The 21104-nt window shown below is 44.8% G+C and overlaps 1 protein-coding gene across 1 annotated transcript in view; it reads right to left on the bottom strand.

The window, feature by feature from the left end:
- Window positions 1-21104, bottom strand: part of adamts17 (ADAM metallopeptidase with thrombospondin type 1 motif, 17) — a 179157-nt gene that overhangs the window by 52174 nt on the left and 105879 nt on the right. The window contains exons 11-15 of the mRNA XM_055661163.1: window positions 16036-16137; window positions 12025-12170; window positions 10017-10183; window positions 4692-4819; window positions 1357-1477 (exon numbers count right to left, since the gene is read on the bottom strand). Of these exons, the coding sequence (XP_055517138.1) occupies window positions 1357-1477; window positions 4692-4819; window positions 10017-10183; window positions 12025-12170; window positions 16036-16137 (664 nt within the window). The remainder of the gene's footprint in view (window positions 1-1356; window positions 1478-4691; window positions 4820-10016; window positions 10184-12024; window positions 12171-16035; window positions 16138-21104) is intronic.

Genomic DNA, 21104 nt, shown 5'->3' with positions numbered 1-21104 from the left:
TAGACTTTACTGGACTTTATCTTGCACTAAACTTTATTCAAGTTATTTCCTTTTTCATGTATTTGGGCACTGTGATGGCTCGATTGTAATCATAATTGTCTTTCCACTGACTGGTTTGCACGTAACAAAAGGTTTTCACTGTACACGTTACAATAAACTAAACAACTCAGTTTGATACAACTGAGTGTCTTGATAGACTACTCCTAAAGGCAATCAATAGTCAAGTATATTTGTTTGTGGGGTGCTTTAGGACCCATGTGCACCCCACATGCTGCAGTTGTTGGTAATGGCCATTCCAGCTTGTTGGATGCAAGGTATCAGATGGCCCTCTCTCTCACTGCCCCAACCTTCTGCAACTCTTGGACATTCAGGATATCAGGAATGCTCAGAGTGTTCCTTTTCCCAGCCAACATCAACACTACACCATATCACATTGACCCTGTCCCCACTTCCCCGTGGTGCCACCTGGAAACCCTGGCCCTCCATGGCCCAGGAACAGCAGAAACAGCTGTGACCTTAGCAGCCTAACATAGTCACACTTTAACATGTGGCTGGACGGAATGTGATTTTCACTGAACATAATACAACGATTAACTTTGTGAATTGCCCAGGAAATACTTCCTAAATGGCCTGCAGCACAGACCAGTTGAATGCTGGACATTTATTGTTCCTAACAGCTCGGCCCATCAAGTCTACTCCGCCATTCAATCATGGCTGATCTATCGTTCCCTCTCAACCCCATTCTCCTGCCTTCTCCCCATAACCCCTGACACCCTTACTCTGCATTAAAAATATCCATTGACAAAAATATCTGTCAATCTCTGCCTTAAAAATATCCATTGACTTGGCCTCCACAGCCCTCTGTTGCAATGAATTCCACAGATTCACCCTCTGACCAAAGAAATTCCTTCTCATCTTCTTTCTAAATGTGCATCCTTTTATTCTGAGGCTATGGCCTTTGGTCCTAGACTCTCCTACTAGTGGAATCATCCTCTCCATGTCCACATCAGGAAACAATATTATTGTTCACTTTGCAGTAGTATTCAGGCTTTAGAAGCACACAACACATAAGTCAAGACAAGACAGACACAAAATGCTGGAGTAACTCAGCGGGTCAGGCAACATCACCCATTCCATCTCTCCAGAGATGCTGCCTGACCTGCTGAGTTACTCCAGCATTTGGTGTCGACACATTCCTTCTATCCAGAGATGCTGCCTGACCCGCTGAGTTACTCCAGTATTTTGTGTCTATCTTTGGTGTAAACCAGCATCTGCAGTCCCTCCTAACACTTAAGCCATTCTTGTCAGGGAGAAGAGGGCAGGCCGGAGATAGGAACCACTGATGTCCGTACTCACCCATTCCTTGGCTTTGATTGAAATCGCCTTTGATGATCTCGCACGACTTGTCATCACCATTGCACACCCCACAACGATCCTCCTTTGCTGCAGACCCAATGATTCCATCACAGCCAATCTTCTGTGAACGGCAAACAGGTGACTCCAGTATTAGTTCTTCAACGAAACGCTGGGAAATGGAATTACAGGCAACCCCCTGGTGTTGCTTCTGGATAGAAGGGGACTTTATCATGAGCCGCATTAGATGGCAACACATGGACTGAGACCAACATTGGGTTCCTGGCCAAGCTGCTGTTTCCCTCAACAGAACGGTGCCAAGATATTAAAGATTCAGCAGGGTTTTTGGTTGTTTGACAAAGCATTAGCTGGTGTTACTCAAAATTCATCAGGCACCCTCTCGGTTTTACACAAATGTCACAATGAGCTAAAAAAGTCTTTTTTGAAAGTCGAGCATAAGCTGTTTGAGCTGATTTTATTATGTGGCAATCTCAATTAAATGCATAAACGTCATTGGAAAATAATCACAATGAAGAACGTATTATAAAATAACGAGCAGAATAGGGTAAAAATGATGGACCGCTTCCATGACAGAGACATCCTTGGCGCTAAGTGGAAGATGATTTACCTCTCACAGTTATCTTAGAATTCCAGTTATTAAACCTTTATCCCATCCACTTTTCAATACTTAAAGAAAACAACTCCACATAAAGTTATTTGAAAGAGTTACAAACATTGCCTAAAGCCTTCTAATTCTGTTCAATTGGTTCCAGAAAGTACATTAATGTTTAATGTTTCGAGCCAAACACATTATCACAAATTAGTTTCTGGTCTAAATTCCACTGGGACAGGGCCCTGTATTACATTGTATTTCTACAGCATCCTTCATTACTACAGGGGCAAGGTAACCAGAGCAGATTTTATTTTAATGGAAGTGTGACACACTGGTTTCTGTATAAGGCAGATCCATGTTAGTTGCCTTTGAAAACCATAAAAATCACACTTGATATAAAACACAATAATGACCTATCAGCATATGTTTTATCGCTGGTTGAGGCTAGAACTGTACTTGAACATGTGTTTAATTCATAAAATGTTTGTGATGCTTCTAAAAACCGATGCTGATGCTCTTGTGTTAATTGAGTCTGCTTTCAGCAATTGATGTTAAGCTCAGTAATTCATTATCCTGAGTGCTCAACATACTGGCTCCATTCAGAGCTATTACAATAACATCCTTTCATGCACAGAACAGCTTAGTGGGAATGGTTAGAATGTTTCTGACAGATATTTTCAACAATAACTTTTATTCATTGTTAGTATTCTTCTTTTCTGCATTTGATTGAGGATCGTACTTGAGAACGTTGGGCGGCACAGTGGCGCAGCGGTAGAGTTGGTGCCTCACCCGGGTTCGATCCTGACTATGGGTGCAGTCTATTTGGAGTTTGAACGTTCTCTGGGTGACCGTGTGTGTTTGCCCCGGGTGTTCCGGTTTACTCCCACACGCCCAAGATGCACAGGTTTGTAGGTTAATTGGCTTTGGTGAAAATTGTAAATTGACCGTAGTGTGTAGGATAGTGTTAGTGTTCGGGGACTGCTGGTTGGCGAGGACTCGGTGGGCCAAAGGGCCTGTTTCTACGCTGTATCTCTGAACTGAACTAAAACGTGCTCAATGGCAGCACCAGACACTCACAGGAGATGAGCATAGCACTCTTACCCCGTCCAACACAAGGCTTGTTGTATAGAACACCTCCCCATGCAACGGACTGGCATTTACCCAACCTTCCACCCCACATGCTCCCGACCTCTCAAAAAGTGACACTGCCCACTTGTGCCACACTGCTTGAAGCCCCTGCCTCGGTTTGTTTAGTGATGGACCCTAATCCCCATGCAGCATTGTCAACAGTGGGTCAGGAGGTCTGTGGGTTCAGGTCAGTCTCCACACAGGCTGACATGGTCGCAGAGGAAGAATATGGGACACATTGACCGAGGGAATATCCCAGAGAGAGATCTCAACAGCACGTTTTGGCCCATCCTGCCTCTGCCCACCCAGAAATTATTAATTCCTGTCCAATCCCCTAAACAGTTCCTTTGTTTCAATTATTTCTCCACTTTCCTTGCAAAAAGGCTAGCCAAATCAATACTGTCAACAAATCTAACCACATCCTTTTAACTCCCCAACTTGAATGGTTTCCTGTACACACAGTTGACACATGGAGCTATAAAACATGGAAACAGGGCCTTTGGCCAAACTCATCCATGGCTACCATGGTGCTTTCTAGAGCTAATCCCATTTGTCTGCATTTGGCCCATCTTCCTCTAAACCTTTACCATCTACGTTTTTGTCTGCCTTTTAAATGTTGTAACTCTGCTCTCCTCTGCCCTTCCCATATGCTCACCATCCTCTGTGTGAAAACATTTCTTGCACATCCTATATGTCCAAAGGGTTGCATGAACCTCAGGTTCTTTGATAAATGCTACCCCGGCTACTGCAATATTATCTCTAAGTTTCCTGCGCCAAGCTCTCTCACAGCCACACCCTTCTGTTCCTGACCAGATCGCTCCATAGCATTTAATCTAAGGAGTTTTCGAGAACCAAAATCCCCAGGCGAATTTTTCCCTCCTTGATGACTCACAGCATCCACTTTTTTTGTAGGTGCTGCTGGCTGCATAACAATGGCTTCAACAATGTGTGATCTTGCCACAGTGGCGAGCTGGCAGTGAGCAATGAAAACCCATGCGGCCACAGGGAGAACGTACAAACTCAATACAGTCAGGATCGAGCCTGGGTCTCTGACACTGTAAGGCCGCAACAATACCACTGTGTCACTGTGCCGCCCAAGTTGTTGATAAATATTGTGGTTGATTGGTGTTCAGGATGGGATCTCAATTGGAATTGCAGACCCTTCCCTTATCATGTATCTACACACTGTAAACGGATCGAAATGTAATCATGTATTGTCTTTCCGCTGACTGGATAGCACGCAACAAAAACATTTTTCACTGTTCCTCGGTACACGTGACAATAAACTAAACTAACTAAACTAAACTAACTAGAAATGTCAACAAGAAGAAAATACCACTGATCTGATCTCCATGACGACACTTAATTTCATGAAGGATAAGACCATCGGATAGGTTGTATTAACCTCATAACCTCTTTGAAATTGCTTTTCTGTGTCATTTCACAGAGACCGCAAGAATTATAAGGCGACCTGCATTAAATTAGCAGACATAGCAATGCACATATTAATCTGTGAGCTAACATCATTGAATGAACAGATCTGTCACGTTACGACTGCTTGCTCTCTAAAACAAAGCTCCACAGAGTAAGTGCTCACCTTGCATTTGCCATTCACACAGAGATCTGTCTCGTACGGTCCACATGGAGTGCCATCCAGGACTCGCTCAGCTATCAGGACAGGGGAATCTTTCCCAAAGGGGGAGCAAAACAAAGCACAAGGCATGTCTGAAAAAGAAAGAAGTTCTGCTTAGCAAAGTCAGATCACATCCAGTTATTAACATCTCGTGGCATGGATCCAGTTTCTTGCAGTTACAAGGAGAAGCAATGTTACAATAAGGGAATTAATTCAAATAGGATTCATATTTAATAAGTGAATACAGCAGACCTTTAAATGATCCTTGGTCTGAATAAATCATCCTTGGACTATCTCTGTAACTCGTGCAACAATTACACTCTGCTCCACAGGCCAAAAGCATTTGGGTGATGTCTGTACCGCTGTTGAATTCAAAATGTGGGTAATTTGTGGTGTCAGATGTGCTGGCACATCAGTTAGATGTTTGGGTTTACTGTAAATAATCTTGCTCACATTGAGTGCCCAAGTCTACTATGTTCAGTTTAGTTTGGTTTACTTTATTGCCACATGTACCGAGGTACAGCGAAAAGATTTTGTTGCGTGCTAACCAGTCAGCAGAAAGACCACACATGATTATGATCCACACTGTACAGATACATGATAAAGGGAATAATGTTATGTGCGAGATAAAGTCTGGTAAAGCCCCATTAAAGATAGTCTGAGAGTCTCCAATGAGGTAGCTAGTACAGTAGCTTTAAATTCTTGCTATATCTACTAATTATTGAGGATGTCCATCTGATCTGATACATTTATTTCTAAGATTTAGTGCTGTGTTTGGTGCAATGGCTTTGTAAGAAACTAGAAACAAAGACCTGCAGATGCTGATTAACTACACACAAGGACATAACGTGCTGGGGTAATCCAGCAGGCTAAGTGTCATCTCTAGACATGTCTGAAGAAGGGTCTCCACACAAAATGTCATCTATCCATGTTCTCCCGAGATCCTGCCTGACCTGCTGAGTTACTCCAGTGGTGTGTGTCCTTTTATTAAGAAGATCCTATCCATCTATCAATGCACCAGATATTTCTCTGCAAACCTAAATGAAATATGTTTATTTGTAGGGTGCTATGAAATGACCACATAACTTATTTTGACCAAGAGTACAACTGTTAAAATAAGAATAATCCCAGACTAATCTCATTTTATTTTCCCCACGTTCTCATCCACTCTCCCCAGAGTCGACTCCTCACCCGCACACAACACTGGTTTGCCTTAGAATGTATGTGTAGCTTCCTGACACCGTTGCTGGTAGCTCTGCATCCTTTGCACCCTAAATTATTTTCTAACTGACCAACATTCGGGAGGGGAGGGCCGATGTTTTAAGTGCAGTTTCCTATGGAGTTATTCAAGGCGTGTATCTCATTATTGTTGGAAGTAAGACTGGGGGGACTGGGAGATGGAAGGAATGGAAACAACTGCAACTCAGAAGAAAAAGGAAGAAAGGGTGAACCTAACAAAACCAACTATTGCTGCAAAGGATAGTGAAAATACTAAGTGAAGGTAAAATGATCTTCTTAAAGCAACTGCTTCTTCTTGAGAGGCATTTCTTACCATGAACTGTGCTTGGCCACAATGGCCTCTTCATTTCACTAAACATGGACTGGTGCCATGTGATGCACATGGATCGCAGCACAATGAAATGTTGGCTTCTCTCCCTGCAGCAGGAATCGTTCAGCGTGCTACATTCTTCCTGGAAAAGCCACAGAACCAGCTAGTATCCCAGGAAATCTGCTTTGCCCACATGGAACAGGGAGGGGACAAACTTGTTTTTTTCTACAGACGTCTCACAATTACTAACATCTTTCTTAGCACAAGGCGTGACTCTAGCCAGTGGTCAGTTTTCACATTGATCATGCTCAAGCTATTAGTTTTTATCAGGGATAGTCAACGCCGTTACAGCTCAGTTATAACACGGTCTCGATGTAATAGGTAGTGGCACAAACGGTATAAGGACACAAAGTGCTGGAGTACCTCAGCAGGTCAGGCAGCGTCTCTGGGGAACATGGATAGGTGATGTTTCGGATGGTTAAGGCTCCTCACTAGAGACCTTACATTTCACACAGAGAGTGGTGAATCTCTGGAATTCTCTGCCACAGAGGGTAGTTGAGGCCAGTTCATTGGCTATATTTAAGAGGGAGTTAGATGTGGCCCTTGTGGCTAAGGGGATCAGGGGTTATGGAGAGAAGGCAGGTACGGGATACTGAGTTGGATGATCAGCCATGATCATATTGAATGGCGGTGCAGGCTCGAAGGGCCGAATGGCCTACTCCTGCACCTAATTTCTATGTTTCTATGTTTCTATGTCCCACTTATCCATGTTCTTCAGAGATGCTGCCTGCTCTATCTGTATCTCTAAACCAAACTTGAGGACCAGGCTCAGTGACTGCTGCACTTTTTCATCATTTTGTACCATTTCTCCAGTGTGTGCAGGGACAACTTTTAATGAACCAGGAAAAGTAGGATGGATATTTGCTCGATAAACCCTTGCGGCAGCAAGGGTTTATCGAGCAAATATCCATCCTACTTTGCCTGGTTCATTAAAAGTTGTTTGAGGGCCCTGCCGATTTCCCACACTGTTTGCCGGCTTTACTAGAATGACAGAATCGGCGGTCCTTGATATGCACCACTTAAGATGGATCCAAATGTTTAATTTGCAAGGGATTCCCTAACGCAAATGTACCAGAGTTTAAGTCTCTCCAGCATGAAGCAATAAGGGAAGTCTAACAGAGACATTTTTTTTTAAATTCCTTCCCCGTCACTTGCAAGGAAACAAGGTTTGATGATTTATTTCACCGTCGCATGTTATTCACTTCAAAATAAATCTTTGGCAATTCAGGATGTGAACTGCAAGATGTGATTCATCATTCTGCGCACACAAATATGGCAAATATTACACTCCGCTAAATCAGGGCAAGGAGCAGTCTGTTCAGTCACTAAATCCAGATTTGTCAAAAGTACCACATTGTTCCCTCTACCTCCATGTGTGGTGTTGAAGGGCGCAATCTGGCCTGAATTTCGCAAGCGCCCAGCTCTGCCACGGCAGTCTCTCCATCTCTCTGCCTTCCAATACCAGTTCACAGGATGACTGTGAAGAGTAGCAGCCATTTGGGCCACAAATTCACACCAGCTATTGTGTTTCATGATGATAAGAGGGTGATGTTCATCTTCCTGCATGCTGATGTATTGCAGATATGGTGCAGCGGTAGTGTTGCTGCCTTACAGCGCCAGGGACCCGGGTTCAATCCTGACTACGGGTGCTGTCTGTACGGAGTTTGCACGTTCTCCCCGTGACCGCGTGAGTTTTCTCCAGGTGATCCGGTTTCCTCCCACACTCCAAAGGCATAACAGGTTTTTAGGCTAATTGGCTGCAGTAAATAATGTAAATTGTCCCTAGTGTGTGTGCGTGTAGGATAATGTTAGTGTACGGGGATTGCTGGTCGGCGCAGAGCAGGTGGGCCGAAGGGCCTGTTTCTGCGCTGTATCTCTGAACTAAAATAAACCAATTATAAACTCATTTGATATAAGGGGTGGAGGTTGGCCCAGGAAGAATTTAGGTGAGTGCCAGTTATGTTACCATGGGCCAATTTCAATAGCACTATGTTTGGAAGAGAGAGCCAAAGTCAAAGTACTAGCATGCCTGAGCTGTTGCTTTGACTGAGAAACAGCCAAGTCTCAATCCCTCCAGACTTGGCTGTACACTAGCGCTTTATACAAACTATTGTGCAGGGCTGGAGACTCCAACGGCCAACTTTCCAGTTTTAATAAGCTTTTCGCACCAAGCAATCGGCCAGTTTGCAACATGACATTGTTCCGATTTTCACTGCTAATTCTTCATAAGATCAGTCAGCTATGAGAGGTGCTGTTGAAAGCCATTGAAAGCCTTCTTCTTGTCTGGAACATGCATGCCAGTGTGCCTCTCATAATAAGTTTATGTTATAGGAGCACAATTAGGCCATTCGACCTAGCAAGTCTACTCCGCCATTCAATCATGGCTGGTCTATCTTTCCCTCTCAACACCATTCTTCTGCCTACTCCCCATAACCCTTGACAAGGTTACTAATCAAGTATCTGTCACTCTCTGTCATAAAAATATCCATCGACTTGGCCTCCACAACCATCTGTGGCAATGAATTTCACAGACTCCCCACCCTCTGAGTTAAGAAATTCCTTCTCATCTTTCTAAAGGTACATCCTTTTATTCTGAGGCAATGGCCTCTGGTTCTGGACTCTCCTAAATGGATCATTCTCTGAAACCACTGGACGTTTGCCCTCAAAATTCTACGGTGTTTCCTGCCTTCAAGTTAATCCTCTGTTGAAAGCTGCACTTTGCACTGAATTACAGAGAACCTGCTGCCATTTGGGCCACAATTTCACGTCAGCTATTGTGCTTCGTGATTTTAAGAGGGTGAATTTCAGCTTCCCGAGTGCTGATATATTGCAGATCTGCTGCTTGTTCGGGATTCATTTTTATTTTCATAGATTTCAAAGAGCGGTGAAAGTAAAAGTTATACCCCCCCCCCCCCCCCCCCCCCCCCCCCCCCCCCCCCTCCCCCACTCCCCAACTTCCCCACTTGTGGCCACTTGTGCCAAATAACATTTAATTTATTCCAAATTCCAAGAAAAAGCCACTTGGCAAGTTCTGGGTCAGAGTTCTAAGCAACTGGGCAGCTTGGCAACTTCCCACCATCTTTTCCAAGCCAGTGAGAAACAGTCCCATCTTTCTTTCCAGCTCGTGAAAAGTTTACAAAATAACAAGAGGGTTCTCTGTTGTTCAACACTCGGGAAAAGTGAACATGGCATAATCGTCTCAAGTTGCAGATTACCCACCTTGCCTTGTTTACACATGTGGTGCTTTAGGACATTAAAATAACAGTGTGGAAACAAATTTGGTTGGAATTAAATGAAAATTGGAGAAGAATTTAAACAAAAAAGGCAAGAGTAGTCGCGTCGTTCATTTCGCACTTTGGAAACACTTTCCTCAGCTATTTATTCACTGCTCGTAAAATCAGCAAAGCTTTCCATCCCTGACCACACACATGTGCTTCATGCCCAAAACACCAGGGTTCCTCAAAGGTAGCAAGCTGCTGATAGTGAAGATACTGAGCTCAGCACATTTCCAGTATGTTTAGTCATGGTGATGGGGTGGGGATAGTTTTGGGTAAGTTGTAACTTAAGGTACCCACAGGGACTTGCAGAGGAATTAACCCAAAGGTTAACCAACCTTTCCATCAGCGACCTTTGGCAGTGTAGAGGTTTTTTATTTAACACATAGTCCAGCACATGCTCACCATCGTTGAGGACTGCAGTCCAGTGTTTTCTCTTCTTCTGACCTTGCCTGTCCTGGGACTGGCATTGCTGATCTCGGAAGTTGCGCTGCCCTTTGGTGCAGTGTACATTCTCACAAACCTTATGCTCTACATTGGCTCCCAGACAGTTTGTTCCTCCTGGACCTGGGCTAGAAAGCACAAAGTGCAAAGCATCGTCAAACTTGTACTTGCCCAGGCAGGCAAAAGTGACCACACACCACTCAATGACCTTCTCCATTATTGTCATCCTCACAGAGAGGGATGCAGCACAGAAACATGTCATTTGGCCCATTCAGTCCGCGATGGACCTTCAACCATCCATTCACATTAATCCCATTTCTTGCCTTTGTTTATTGAACTAATTGCAGGGTGAGTAGTTAGTTGGTAACTATTTTCACTTACTAGCCATTAATAATTCCAGGTACCCACCACTGTCTGTGTCAAAAAACCTACCCCACCCATCTTTAAACTTTGTCCCGCTCACAGTAAAGCTAAACTCTCTAGCATTTGACACTTCCATCCTGGGGAAAAAGGATCCTGACTGTCTACCCTATCTACACCTCTCATTATTTTATGAATCAATCCTTCAACCTCCAGCAAATCCAAGTTTGTCCAAACTCTCTTTATAACTCATACCCACTAATCCAGGCAGCATTGTGGTAAAGTTCTTCTGCACCCTTTAAAGCTTCCACATCTTTCCTGTGGTCGACAAAATTGCTGGAGAAACTCAGCGGGTACGGCAGCATCTATGGAGCGAAGGAAATAGGCAACGTTTCGGGGCGAAACGTTGCCTATTTCCTTCGCTCCATAGATACTGCCGTACCCGCTGAGTTTCTGCAGCAATTTTGTCTACCTTCGATTTTCCAGCATCTGCAGTTCCTTCTTGAACACATCTTTCCTGTAATGGGGCGTCAGGAACTGCACACGATAATTTGTACGCAACTGCGCGGTAAGGATCCATTTTGGTGGCAAAAACGGGAAAGCAGACTATTATCTAAATGGTGGCCGATTGGGAAAGGGGGAGATGCAGCGAGACCTGGGTGTCATGGTACACCAGTCATTGAAGGTAGGCATGCAGGTGCAGCAGGCAGTAAAGAAAGCGAATGGTATGTTGGCTTTCATAGCAAGAGGATTTGAGTATAGGAGCAGGGAGGTTCTACTGCAGTTGTACAGGGTCTTGGTGAGACCACACCTGGAGTATTGCGTACAGTTTTGGTCTCCAAATCTGAGGAAGGACATTATTGCCATAGAGGGAGTGCAGAGAAGGTTCACCAGACTGATTCCTGGGATGTCAGGACTGTCTTATGAAGAAAGACTGGATAGACTTGCTTTATACTCTCTAGAATTTAGGAGATTGAGAGGGGATCTTATAGAAACTTACAAAATTCTTAAGGGGTTGGACAGGCTAGATGCAGGAAGATTGTTCCCGATGTTGGGGAAGTCCAGGACAAGGGGTCACAGCTTAAGGATAAGGGGGAAATCCTTTAAAACCGAGATGAGGAGAACTTTTTTCACACAGAGTGTGGTGAATCTCTGGAACTCTCTGCCACAGAGGGTAGTTGAGGCCAGTTCATTGGCTATATTTAAGAGGGAGTTAGATGTGGCCCTTGTGGCCAAGGGGATCAGAGGGTATGGAGAGAAGGCAGGTACGGGATACTGAGTTGGATGATCAGCCATGATCATATTGAATGGCGGTGCAGGCTCGAAGGGCCGAATGGCCTACTCCTGCACCTAATTTCTATGTTTCTATGTTTCTATGTAAGGACTAACCAAACATTAATCACAAACTTTGCTACCGTCTTGGGGTTAATTCTTAGTTCGAAAGCATAATTGAGGTGAAGGAGTGGCTTCCTGTATTTAACACATGTCGCTGACACTGAAGAATTGGCACCATGTGCCTGGGCTCAGGGTTGCCAGATGCACATGGCCAAAGGCAACCATCTCAACACAATGAGAACTCACAGCCCGCTTTCTAGTGGAATCAACTTACGGGGGGTTGTCGCATTTTCTTTGCCTGAACCTGGCTCCGGTTCCACAGGTGCGGCTGCACATACTCCACTGGCTCCAGCTGTTCCAGTCGCCATCCAGGTGCTCAGGGATAGGCGTTTTGCTGACGCACTTCCCTGATCTGCACCACTTGAACGACAAGACAGAGCCTTTGTTAAAATCTGCACCAGCACACCCACAAAGTGATTTCAAAATCCAATCATTAATAGTAGACAGATTCAAGAAACATCCCAAGAGGTTACTGGAAAGTTAGGAGGTGACCAAGCTGGGGGATGTGGAACAGAGATTGTGATACGTATTGATGGTGGAGCTCCCATATTCCCAATATTTTGTGCAGGAAGATTGAGTCAAATTGGAGATGAAATCTTTAATTTTTAGTTTAGTTTAGAGATACAGCGTGGAAACAGGCCCATCAGCCCATCGAGTCCACACCGACCAGAGATCCTCATATTAACATTGTCCAACACACACTAGGGACAATTTACATTTATACCAAGCCAATCAACCCACAAACGTGTACATCTTTGGAGTGCGGGAGGAAACCGAAGATCTCGTAGAAAACCCATGCGGTCACGGGGAGAATGTACAAACTTGGTACAGACAGCACCCGTAGTTGGGATCGAATCCGGGTCTCTGGCGCTGTAAGCATTATAAGGCAGCAACTCTATGTCTGCGCCGCCGTGCTGCCCTGTTGAGTAAAACTCTGATAGTCCGGTCTCCAAGTGTTTGGGAGTTATGCTGGTTTGACATTGGGCTCACTCGTTCGACCACAATGTGAGCTGGGAGCTGGACAAAGGGTTGTTATTGGAGACAGGGTCCAGCAGACCAGAGGTCAGGTTTGCATCCAGAGCCAGGGTCCGGAGTACTTGCACATCTGCTTCTGTTAAACTCATCGGGTTCACTGGAAAATCTATTATAATATGGCGTAGCATGTAAAAAAATGCAAATCATGTCTAAAGAAGGAACTACAGATGCTGGTTTACAAAAAAAGACACAAAGTGCTGGATTAACTCGATGGGACAAGCAGTATCTTTGGAAAACATTGATAGATGGGGCACGCAAGGTCGGCGAGGGCATGTTGGGCCGAATGGTCTGCTTCCATGCTGCTTGATTCTATGACTCAAATAAAAAAACTCTTCATCACTAGTGATGTGGCCCAGATTTGTGTGGTGGTGCTAAGTGACTTGTGCTGGTACCCAGCTATTCACACACTGCTTCCCATCACCAAATATACAGGGTCTCAGTGGCAGCGATTGATCCAATGATGGTCAATTTTCGTGCTTTAGACTAAACTCCATTGCAATGCAAGCTGAACCATTCCTCTATCTGAAACTTCCAATTTCTAATTTGCAATAAAATGCCACATTGCTATTCCAGAGTAACTCCAGGTATGATCGACCCTGCTTGCAAGATAACTTTCAGCCCTTTAAACATTGCAGCCTGCTGAATTGAAAAATTTAATTAACCTTCGCGATTGTTTTTTTGTAACTTTCCTCTGGCTATTATTGGGTTGTGTGCATGGATTCCCAAATCTCTTAGCTCCATCTCTCTCGTCGCCACTGCTCCTTCGATTTAAAAGCAGGACATGCTGTGCCTCAGCAAAGATAAGTGGAGTGTACCGAGGCCAATACACATCTCATTCCCTGTTACACTTAGTTATCATCAGCTGCAGAATTCCACCTTAAAGAGGCCTCTAAAAAAGACTTTGCTGAACCTTGACTGTACTTGGCATGGGTTCTGCTGGGGTCACAGGAACTGAGGCCTCAAGATTTACATCAAGAGTTATTCAAACTCTCTGAAGCTTGCATTTTCCTTACCAGAGAAACTGGAGCAAGTGAGGTAAAGGTTCAGTACAAGGACACTGTCCGCAGCGTACATTGTGGAGTAAGTTTCTGAGGGAGGGCTGTATCCTGGGGCAGTGCTGCCAGTCCCAACACCTGCCACTTGGACTCTGCCCCCCACTTGGAGATGGGAAACAGTGTTTTAAAATTGGTTGGCTGGCCACACACAGAGCATTTAGTACCAGGTTAGGAATCTGTTTCTGAGGGAAATTACACATCTTCGGCGCCAGCTCTTGCCACACGCCCCCTTGTTCTTGTTCCTGGCCCCACATCCTGTAAACAAAACAATCCTCCACTGGGTAGGACACAAACGCACGGGAAACTTGGTTCTCTGATCACCATTTCCGAAATTCTCCTTGGATGGACCCATGTGGAGCAGTCAGTGGCCTCAGTGTCTTGTACAGCCATGGACCCACTGTAAGATGCTCTCAATCTGTAGATGGGTGGTAGTATGGGGGGGCGGGGGGGGGAAACTTTTTTAAAATCTTTCCCCTGCACGGAGAACCCGACCTTTCCCCATGTCGGGTCTCCGTTGTCGTTGGGGCCGAGCACCGTGGAGCGGCCTCCAACCGGAACGACCTGAGGCTCCAGTCGCGGAGCCTGCGGACTTACCCACTATCGTGGAGCTGGCCGAGTTCGGAGCGGGAGGAGCTGTGGTGGCGCGCTGCTGCGGCCCGACCCAGGAGATTCGGGGGCTGTGGACGGTGACACCGGGAGCCCGCGGGTCCCTGGTGGGAGACTGCTTTTCGGGGCTTCCGCAACGGCGACTTTTCCCGCCCGATTTGCGGGGTTGAGGATGACCTGGAGCGGGGCCTTACATCGCCCCGGCGCGGCTTTAAATGGCCGCGGGACTTGCCAGCGCACACCGGGGGCTCCAACACCAACACCCGGAGTGCGGCCTTGCATCACCCAGCGTGGCTTTATAATTGCCGCGGGATTTATTTACCATCGCCAGCAGGGGGCTTTGACTCTGACATCGGGAGGAGAATGAGGAGTGCAGGGGAGAGATAAGACTTTGCCTTCCATCACAGTGAGGAGGAGATTCACTGTGATGGATGTTTGTGTAAATTGTGTTGTGTCTTGGTTCTTCTTCTTGTTTGTATGACTGCAGAAACCAAATTTTGTTTGAACCTCTGGGTTCAAATGACAACAAATAAATTGTATTGTATTGTATTGTATCTTGGAATTTAATGGGAATATGGGAGGATAAACATTTGGGGTCAATGTAGGATTCTTGCAAATGGGTGGTTGAGGGTTTGAGTGGACTCACGGCATATAGTGTCTGTTTCTGTGCTGTATGATACTACGACAATATGCATTTCAGAAGTTCAGAAGTTCAAGGAGTGAAATAAGGCCATTCGGTCCATCAAGTCTACCCCGCCATTCAATCATGGCTGATCTATCTTTCCTTCTTCACCCCATTCTCTTGCCTTTCTTCATAACCCCTGACTCTCTTACTAATCAAGAATCTGTCAAACTCCACCTTAAAAATATCAATTGACTTGGCCTCCACGGCTGGCCCAAGTGCTCCAGAGATGCTGCTTGACCTGCTGAGTTAAGCCTATATTTTGTGTTGTTTTGTGTATTACCTAGCATCTGCAATTCTTTGTTCCTACACAACCCACCAACCAACCTCCCGTATAGGATGTGGGAGGAAACAGAAGCACCCTGAGGAAACCTATGGAGAATGTGCAGACTTCACCTGAATCACGATTAAACCCATACTACTGGAGCTATGAGGCAAGAATCCAGAGGAAGGGTTTCCAACCCAAATGACTGCCCACTTTGCTGAGTTATGGAGCTCAAATTTCTCTCCTTTTTTTGTTGCAAATTCAGCTGCAGTCTGTTTGTTCAACAAGCAGTTTGTTCACTCACAACGGGTGTCAGGGGTTATGGGGAGAAGGCAGGAGAATGGGATTGAGAGGGAAAGATAGATTAGCCATGATTGAATGGCTGAATAGACTTGATGGGCCAAATGGCCTAATTCTGCTCCTAATCACTTATGAATTTATGAACCGATGTACATGGCCACCGTGCCAGGTTTTCTGGAATAGGACTACTCGGAGTGCTTGGCCCATGGTAAATCTATAAGGGTTTCACACAAATGTACAGTAATACTGGGTCTAATAGAACACGACAGGCAGTGAACTCACCTTGTCAACACCACACTCCGTTCCGTCTAAGGGAGGATCCAATTTTGTTTTGCATGGCAGGTCTTCCTCCACCAGACACCAGAGACCAGAACACATCAAATGCTGAAATAAAAGAAGATTCGATGGTTAGAGCACAGAGCTATGAAAGATCTCAAATCTGTCATTGAGTCAGTAACAAAAAAAACAGATCAGCAAATGTTATAATCAAATCAAATGTGTCTGAAGAATGGTTCTGGCCCATCCTTTTTCTCTTCGTCCTGCACTTTTTTGTCTATTTCCATCAAATTCGCTCGAAGATTATTTGCTCTCATAGAGTCAGGGAGTGGACACAGGAACTTGCCCAGACCGACCAGTGAACTGTGAACCGTCTCTGTGAAGTGGAAGACTTTACTTTGTTTTCAGTAGTTGTTTTGGTCTCAACAGCGTTCAGAGCCGTAGACATCTCCCGTCCCACCATCCGCCCCAGAATGCGAGCACCAGTTGGAACCTGTCGACCCTGGAATATCGCCAGCGGGGAGCAGCCAAGCCCAGATCATGGGGACAATCTGACACAATGCGCGCAGCATTGGCAACAGAGTGGGAACTATCCCTGGCCTCATGTTACCAGATAATGGATACAAATCAGAAATATAAGCCACTTGTCTAAGCAGTGTACAGATCAAGGAAATTCTGTATGGAAACAGATGTTGAACAAAGTTAGTCCTTTATGCATTGTGTACCATGCCAATCAATTATTCCATACAAATAATATTTCCACCTTGGTTGCTGCTGTAAAGAGTCAGAGATAAACAAGAATTGAATTCCTTCCTAATCAGCTTCAGATTTGATTGAACGCACTCTTGGCTCCATGTGAGTTTTCCCAGCTGCTGATTGCAGACATCCAACATCACTAATTAAGCTGCTGGGCTCCAGAAGTGCCGTCCCTCCCCGTATTCTGCTGGTTCCTTGCACGTTCCTTGTTCACACACCTTCACAGGACAGCGTGTGATTACAGTGGCAGAGACGCAGGTTCCATCCTGACTACGGGTGTTGTCTGTACGGAGATTGTACGTTCTCCCTGTGGCTGCGTGGGTTTTCTCCGGGCGCTCCGGTTTTCTCCCACAGCCTAGAGACGTACAGGTTTGTAGATTAATCAGCTTCAATAAGAATTGTAACTTGTCCCTGGCGGGTGTATGGGGATCGCTGGTCGGCGCGGACCCTGTGGGCTGAAGGGCCCATTTCCGAGTTGTATCTCTAAAATTAAAACCATGTGCACCATCATAATGTAAAGTACCCCTCAAAGGCCAAGTACACTTTAGTGTTATTCACTGTACTTGGACAGTGTCACAAACCAGCAAGGAGAGAAAACACATTACTGTCAAGCTGCAGGGAGAGCGGGGGAGAGGTGGACAGGGCACACATGTTATGTGTTAACATCTTACTATAAAAACGCAAAGGTTTGCAAAAAATAAGCTAAATCTTCTGTGGATGGGAAGCTTTTGTACAGTTAGCAGTTCCACCTGATTTTCTACGAGAAATTTGATAAATTATATAGCGTTTTGTTATATATTTGGAATTCACAGAATATAGAATAGAATAGAATAGTTTCTTTATTGTCATTGTAACATGAACCATGTACAACAAAATTAAAAAATGTCAGCCAGTCAGTGCACCATTCAAACATTTCTAAAAGCTAACGATACATACAAGGTAAAATATTAAAAGATAAACAACTAAAATAAATATCACGAAAATAGCACGCATAAACACCCAACCCTCCACCCTTCTGTCGATTTCACAGTGTACCACAGTCCCTTAGTATGTCTGATAAAAGGTCAACTGGATAGATTCTACAAATGGTAAATGAGATGAATGATCATGTGAGTTTATTATTACTTGTGGGCACTGGTTACGACATGAAAGTTGGCCAAGGCACCAGTACTTGCGTATTAAACTGCTTCTTCTCAGCGAAATGCCCATAACTTCAGCGCCCACCTGAACTCCAAACACAACGCATCAAATGAAGGAGGCCACCACCTTTGACAGTGCACCAAGTCAAGTCAAGTCAAGTCAAATCAAGCCAGGTTTATTGTCATAAGCACAAGTATAGTGAGATACAGGTGCAATGAAAATGTTGCTTGCGGCTGCATCACAGGCACAGACTCAGACAACACACAAAACATAAAGTACACATAACTCCTGCAAGACTAAAGAGAAAGAAAATTGTGCAATAAAAGCACATTCGTGCAAAACACAATTAGCAATAAAATAAGTTTGTGGTACAGGTCCACCACCGATTTTACGGCACCCTTAGTTCCAGAGCCTTGCTGGACCAACAAAGGACGTGGGCTCTGAGAGCTGAACGTGTAGCGAAACGGCCCGCCTGGATACGGCTCACAAAGTCGCCCGCTGAAGTCGGCTATGGGAACGGATCTGCCGCCTCCAGCCGGGCCGGAGTTCCAGAATCCCGGCTGCAGGGGGAAAATTCGGTCTGCCAATCGGCCGTGGAAGTCCCGACGAGGCCACCTCACCCGGCCTAGGGTGGACTTCCCAGAGTGGTTTCAAGTGCACTCTCGTAATTTTGTCCGGATTAAAGGAGGTGCCAGACCACCAGTTACTGGTAAATCAGTAGTGGATCTGTAGTGCATGAGGTGGTCCATAGTGCTTTGTTATTGAGGTAGGATTAGGGTTGTATGGTTAGTTCATACACTCATTTACTTTTGCACTGACTGTACTGCACTGCACTGCCATTGCATGTTCAAAGTTTAGAGGGGGGGCTAGAACACATAAACCTTCTGACTCACAGGCAGAAACGTTGCCAAGTCTAATCCATGCTCCAATATTTTTGGAAATGTTACTGACCTTAGTTGGCAGGAGTTTTCCTCCAAGACAAGAAGGAAGACAACAAAAATTAAAATTAATTGCAGTCACTTGAAAAATAGTAAAAGTATCTGTCAAGTTTTTCAATTCTTGTCACATAATATATTTAAACGTTGCCAGATTGAACTTGTCTCGGGATCTTATCTTCAATGCAATGAATCCATTTATTTTATTCCGACAAGGAGGATTTATCAAAACCTTTTAGAATACTTTGAACATTAATGAGGCTATGTTTCCCCACTAAAGGTGGAGAACGTCTCTTTTCAAAGTTTGTTTTATTTGCATTTGCGAGTTTTTAATCTCCTTTAAAATTGCAACTGTTATAAAGGAGCGTTATAAAACTGGCGGCGCATGCTGATTCACAACCTTTTTTACTCGTGGACATTTTTCATCAGGCTAGAAAAACACCCCGACCTACTTGATGCCACAAGGACCTACGACTAGCATCACGACCTACCTAAGACCTACCTACGACCTCCTACGAGCTCCTACGACCTTGTGACGACCATGCTGCGAGTATGAGTCAAGGACAAACTCGGCAGAGGTCGTGAATTAGGTCTTGAAAGTGGGACAGGCCCTTAAGGATGGATAGAAAACGTACAAAGACTACAACACAGGACAAATTAGTTGGCATTTGCATAACTATGAAATGGAATCTAACACAAATTTTTTTTTAATATCTAAGGCACATGGAACGTTATTTTCCAAAGCAATGGCAGTGTAATGAGATTGATGTGTATCTCGACCCTTGAAAGCTTTTGAGGAGATGGACAACAGTAGAATATAAGATTGTGACAGCAAGAACACAACATTATCTGATGGACAAATTACAGAGAGCAGTGGTCTATAATTACTGTACAGGAGAACAGCTGTAGGCCATGTAGCCTTGTGTTATTCAGTGTTCAGTGGAAATGTGGATGATCTATGTTTTAAGTCCAGAAACCTGTTTCCTCTGAAATAACCTTGGTGAACAAAAGCGATCAGTATCTCAGCGGGTCAGGCAGCATCTCTGGAGAAACTTTTCTTCCCGACTCGAAACGTCACCTATTTCTTTTCTCCAGAAATGCTGTCTGACCCGCTGATTTATTCCAGCTTTTTTGTGTCTATCTTCGGTTTAAACCAGCATTTGCAGTTCCTTACACATGTACAACATGTCGAAAAATCTTCACGAGCCTTCATGAGCTTACCGCGTTTCCCGAGTACCTGCCGTTAGCGTTACGAGCCGCTAAGAGGCGTCCCGAGCTCCGATGAACCCGCTACGTACATTCTACGTGCTTACCACGAGTTTGATTTTTTTTTTAACTCGGGAGAGCTCTTGAATTAGCTCGTACAGTGGGACAGGCCCTTAACTCTATTTCCCACTCTGGAGATGCTGACTGATCGGCTGAGTATTTCTAGCATTCTCGGTTTTAATGTCTTGTTGCGCAATATGAGACTTGACCCAGGCAAGGTCCCTGAAGTATTGGAGAGGATGTTGGATTTTGTTCTCCTGGAGATGATCTGGGGACAAGAGACAAGATCTGGGAACATAGAACAAGACACCTACGGTATGTGATAGTAACAGTGTTGGGCCCTCCATACCCTTGCCCCACTCACAATAGCACGGTCCATGTTCTCATGGTGCATATCACCCCACTCTATACTCTTCCACCCAGTTTGCCAAGGGGCGATCTTAAACAGCCATCCCTGCAATTGGACATCGTATGATCCCCAAATCTCCCAGATACTGAACCCAGCCACCACCATCCTAACAACAGTGCACTGGTTTTTGATCCCACCTTCCGCCTCTCATCCTCCACTCTCCGGCCTTGGGAGAGAAGGATCAGATGGCTTTTGGCATCAGCGACAACGGAACCATTACACCGTGCGTCAACAGACAAAGCGTTCATTGGACTAGCATTCAGAATTTGGGGCAATGCTTCCAAAAGTTAGGTCCAGAACACTCAACAGAACCTTTGTCCAGTTGTCCTCCAGTCCATTCGCTGTATACTCATGCTTTTCATTAGGCCTTGCACTAGTTTCTGTTCTTGCCCATTATATTCTAATGATTACATACATGGTTCTGTAAATCTCTTTGGATCTGCAGTAATTGCAGCCTTTCACCACACTTTAAAAAGTGCTTCAGCCATCTCCGGTCCAAAGTGGATGACTTCAAGCTTGGCTACAGTGAAATACATAATTACAGTTTTCTCCATTCCTTCCAACTACTA

The sequence above is a fragment of the Leucoraja erinacea genome, chromosome 33, assembly GCF_028641065.1.
Source record: "Leucoraja erinacea ecotype New England chromosome 33, Leri_hhj_1, whole genome shotgun sequence".
Lineage (NCBI taxonomy): Eukaryota > Metazoa > Chordata > Chondrichthyes > Rajiformes > Rajidae > Leucoraja > Leucoraja erinaceus.
This window is presented reverse-complemented; position numbering and strand designations above follow the sequence as displayed.